This window comes from Nannospalax galili, unplaced genomic scaffold (genome assembly GCF_000622305.1).
Source record: "Nannospalax galili isolate Female #2095 unplaced genomic scaffold, S.galili_v1.0 scaffold907, whole genome shotgun sequence".
Classification (NCBI taxonomy): Eukaryota; Metazoa; Chordata; class Mammalia; order Rodentia; family Spalacidae; genus Nannospalax; species Nannospalax galili.
Window position 1 is genome coordinate 1,470,307 of NW_008357958.1, and position 5,096 is coordinate 1,475,402.

The window sequence follows — 5,096 nt, forward strand, 5'->3', positions numbered from 1 at the left end:
GAACTCAGTATAAGCCCTGTAAGACATAAAATTGAATGAGTTTTTAACCTTTAAAAAGATCTCCTTGCAGAAAGTCACAGTTTTTAAACTCTCTAGGTAAACATCCAAGTGACCCATCTAGGGATATGGCTCAGTGGTGGAGCACTTGCCTAGCATGCATGAGGTCCAAGGGGAGGGGTGGGAAGGAGGGAGAGAGGGAAAGGAGGGGGGGAGGAAGAGAGGGAAAGGAAGGAGGGAAAGGAGGGAAGGGAGGGAGGGAGAGGGAAAGGAGGGAGAGGGAAAGGAGGGAGGGGAGAGGAGGGGAGGGGAGGAAGGAGAGAGGGAAAGGAGGGAGAGAGGGAAAGGAGGGAGGGGAGGGGAGGGGAGGGGAGTGGAGGGGAGGAAGAGAGGGAAAGGAAGGAGAGAGGGAAAGGAGGGAGAGAGGGAAAGGAAGGAAGGGAGGGGAGAGGAGGGGAGGAAGAGAGAGGGAAAGGAGAGAGGGAAAGGAGGGAAGGAGGGGAGGAAGAGAGGGAAAGGAAGGAGAGAAAGGAGGGAGGGAAAGGGAGGGAAGAGAGAGGGAAAGGAAGGAGAGCGGGAAAGGAGGGAGGGGGAGGAAGAGAGAGGGAAAGGAGGGAGAGAGGGAAAGGGAGGGGAAGAAGAGAGAGAGGGAAAGGAAGAAGAGAGGGAAAGGAGGGAGGGGAGGGGAGGGGAGGAAGAGAGAGGGAAAGGAGGAAGAGAGGGAAAGGAGGGAGGGGAGGAAGAGAGAGAGGGAAAGGAGGGAAAGAGGGAAAGGAGGGAGGGAAGGGGAGGGGAGGGGACTTTGTGAACAGAATCCTTTATTTCTAATAAACGGAATGTTTGGGGCTGAAAATACAGCTCAATGGGAGGCAAGGGGTCTGGTGTTCCACCCCTAGCACCACCACAAAGAAAAGGCCTATTTTAGTACTTAAAAGGTCAACAGTTATCTCTAAAATTAGAAAATTTTAAAACTTTATTTATTGTTTGGTGACATCCATCTGGAATAATTTACAGTAATGCCATTTTATGCTTTAACGTACTTTTCCCCCTTTAGTCTCATCACTAAGTAACTACAGCAGAAGGGAACAGAGGATATGATTGAGAGAGGAATCTTTCCTCTATGTGCTTCATGCACTGAAACACCCTTGAAGGATGCTGCACAGGCCAGGGCGCATGTGTGGAAATGCCCGTGAGCCAATGGGAACTGCTGCGGTCCGCACACCTCACCTTGGTCTGACAAGATTTCAATGTCAAACAGTATTATTGTATGAAACCAATTTAAAAGCTTCTAAATATTTAATGATAAACTCGAGAAAGGGAAGTAGCATGATTACATACAAGTTATCTAGACCCTTTATGAATTATGAGATCTGTTCCTACTATCAAGGCGTCCAGAGTGGGGAAAATTTTAAGGAAGCATTCACTCTCAGATTCATAGCTCAGTAAGTAAATTCTTTACCCCAGGAGGCCGAGTGCTCACTCTGACTGCCACCACTATTCCTATGAACTAGATTATTTAGTAGCTACTACACTATGAGCAGGGCAGCTATACTGGTACTTTGGATAACATCCTGATTTATACAACCACCTTACAAATTAGTTTTCCTGATGCCAGTTTTACATATGAAACATCTTGAGGCAAAGTAATTTGCAAAAAGCTTATTGATTCCCCCAAACCAGCACATATGTTTTTAAATCAGGTCATCCTTAATTCTTAGGACAACATTTTACTACTTCAAATGAAACATATTCAGAAATTTGGGGTGACAGCTAACCCAACCCTACTCTTCTGGTACGGAAGGCTGACAAGAAGGTATTATTACCATAGGCAAGAATCAAGACTTTCTCCACTTTGGGGGGTTGTTTTTGGCAGTTTCGGTGCTAGGGATGAAAGCGAGGACTTCAAGCATACTTACAAGCACTCTACCACCAAGTTCTGATCTCAGATTTTTTATTATTTAAGACAAGGCTTCTCTATATTACCCAGGTTGGCCTCAAATTTCTGCACTCAAGAGATCCACCTACCTAACCTGTAGCTGGGACTATAGGTAGGAGCCACCTGGTTCAACCTGCATTTCCATTTTTGATGTTGAGTCACTACCAAATTAACACTAATAATGAAACTGATGGCTGCTGTAAGATTAGGGGGAAAAACATTTTCTTTCAGGACCTCTAACACAGGCAGAACTTTAACAACTTAAAGTTAGAAGTTTCTACTTAAAGCTGTCATATTTTGCTCCTTTTCCCATGACAGTCACACACAACATATTTGCATTCTCCTAGTACAATTCCTGTATACTGTAAAGACTAGCTGCTGAGAAAACTAAAAATGCCAATAACTCTATACAATGGACCAAGAAATCAATTCAGCTCAGCAGTTATTTTCATAGCTCCTTAAGAACAGTATGACAGGAACTGGAGAGATGACTGTGGTTAAGAGTGCTTGCTGTGCAACCTCTGAGGACCTGAGTTCTGATCCCAGCACCCACATAACAAGGTGGTATGGTGTCCAGCACACCTGTAACCCCAGCACTGTGGATGGTAGAGACAGGAGGATCACTGGGGTTTGCTGGCTGCCAACCTCGCCAAATTTCAGGTCCAGGGTCAGGAAGAGAACTTGCCTCAAAGGAATAAGGCAGAGTGCGATACCCTAGATGCTCTCCTCTGACTTCCATGTGCATACAGGTATGCATGCACATACTACACATGCATAGACATGGAATAGTAAGGTAAAGTTTGGTGACATTTTAGTGTCTAGGCTATAGATATAGCTTTAGAAAATGTATTATTAAATTACGAAGGAGAAAACAGTTAAATTACTAGGTTTTGTTTTTTGAGACAGGGTATCACTATGTAGCCCTGGCTGGCCTGGAACTCCCTATGTAGACCAGGCTGGCTTTGAACTCAGAGATCTGCCTGCCTCTGCCTCCCGAGTGCTGGGATTAAAGGCATGTGCCACCACATCCAATTAAAAAATAGTTTCTTAAATCATCATTGTTAGGTATTTATCCTTACTATAGATTATGAAACTATAACAAGCTTCCAGTATCTCTAAGAAAGATGGATATACCTCTCTACTTTCACAAGTGAATCCAAGATTATCGATAACCTAAGATACACAAATGTGTTCAACAGTTTGTAAAAACGAAAGTGTGCCCTTGCTTGATTGTATTTAACCTTTACTGCTGTGTGCTATTACTCAGATCAGCAACTGGGGCTCGGTATAAATGTGCACATCTAGTTAGTGGTAGAAATGGGATTCTAATAAAAGTTGAGCTCTCTAGCAAACTCAAAGGGCAGGGTGTGGGGCTCACACCTGTAATCCACCACTGAGGCAGACAGGATCTCAGTGAATCTGAGCCCACCTGAAGCTACATGCTGAGACCTAAGCCAAATAAGGAAAAAAACGTGCCCAAACGTTTCCCCAGCACTAGGGAAGCGGAGGCTGGTGAATTGTTTTAGATCATTGTCCGCTTCACAGAGAGTTCATGGCCCAGATGGAGACCTTGTCTCAACAACAAAATTTCAAATATGACCTAAAAAACAATGTGCCTACGGCCAATGGTACATTGAGACAAGTGAGATGAACTTGAAGCCCAAATGCTGGGGTTCATTTCACCCCAGCCTCGAACCAGTCGTCTGCGTCAATTGTCTTGAATTGTTCAGCTTGCTCCAAATGTAACAGTTCTGAGCTTTATAACTTCAAGTATTCACTGAGCTGTTTTGGCAGCAGCCAGGGGAGCCCTTCCCCAGCCTTCCCTCCCAGCTCCGCCTGGGGCTGCGGGGCAGCTGCGCCGGGCAGAGGCGGGGCGCGCACCTGCGTGCGGAGCTCTTGGTTGTTGCTCTCTGCGCTCTGGTACAGACTCTCCGTGTGGTGCAGCAGCTTCTCGATCTCCTGCACCTGCCGCTTGCAGCTCCGCAGCTCGCGCTCCAGCTTCTCCACCTTCCGCCTCAGCTGCGCCAGTTCCGGCTCCGGGGGGCCGGGCGACGGCGGCGGGGACCGCTCGGAGGCCATGAGGCCGGGCACACCAGGCGCAGGGGCTGCGCTCACACCGACACGGGCGCCCGCGGGCCCAGGGGCCACGGCAGCGCGCGGGCTGCGGAGGCGGAAGGCGGCCTCACGCCCGGCTGGCCGCGGCGGCCCCTGGCCATGGCGAACCAAAACTCGTCGCGCGGGTGGTGGGACCGGGCTGCGGGCGGTCAGCGAGGGGACGACGGCCGACCCGTACGGAACCCGGACACCTCAGGCACCACCCCGCCTAGAGACGGCCTTAAAAGAACAGGCAAACCGCTGTAGTTCCGGGCTAAGCCGGAAACGAAGTGCCGGAGGTGGGCGGGGCCAAGGAGGGAAACGGAAGCGACGGGACCCGCGAAGGGTCTGGTAGGGCATATGCGTAGGTCCGGCTCAGAGGCGCTAGGATTGCACTTTCCGTTTTAAGATGTATGTAGCTAAACAGTCTTTATTTTTATTTCCTGTTGTCTCATTTGTTTGTGGCTTAGGCTTTTGAATTTTATTCGTGAAGTGTTTCCCATCGGAACCCTGTTTTCTGCTCTTGACCTTATACCGTGAACTTTTCACATTTCACTCCAGCCCAACTGAAGGAATTCACACGGTGACATGACAGTTTTCTTAAGACTGTGTCTTTTACATTGCCTGTCAAAACCACCATTACCATCTGTCAGGCTCCTTTATGTAGGGATCTATTTCTGAGTTCTCTCTTCTTTCCCATTGGTGTGCTAATGTCTGTTCCCATTGTACAATTTGTCCACTTTGGGTCTATAGGATACCTTTTTAAAAATCTGAATAAGAATACTTATTTTATACATTTTCCACATGACCAAACTTTATTTACCCAAAAGACTCCAAGCCAAAATATCACAGAGCGATTTGTACTTCAATGTCTATTGTGACACCCTTTAAAATAGCTCAGTTACAGAACCAGGCAAGGTAACCAGTAACACCTAGTTTAGGGAATAGACAAGAAAACACGGCACATATACACAGTATAAGTTTTACAACAAAAAGAGACAAAGTTATGACATTTGCAGGAAAATGGATGCAACTGCAGATAATATTAACCAAATGATGTCAGTCCCAA

At 47.2% G+C, this 5,096-nt stretch overlaps 1 protein-coding gene across 1 annotated transcript in view; it reads right to left on the reverse strand.

Annotated features, from left to right (window-relative positions):
* The window catches only part of Aggf1 (angiogenic factor with G-patch and FHA domains 1), a 38,529-nt gene extending 34,234 nt beyond the window's left edge, over window positions 1-4,295 (reverse strand). The window contains exon 1 of the mRNA XM_008855991.3: window positions 3,815-4,295. Coding sequence (XP_008854213.1) covers window positions 3,815-4,012 — 198 coding nt within the window. The 5' untranslated portion in view covers window positions 4,013-4,295. The remainder of the gene's footprint in view (window positions 1-3,814) is intronic.
* Between the last annotated feature and the right edge of the window lie 801 nt (window positions 4,296-5,096).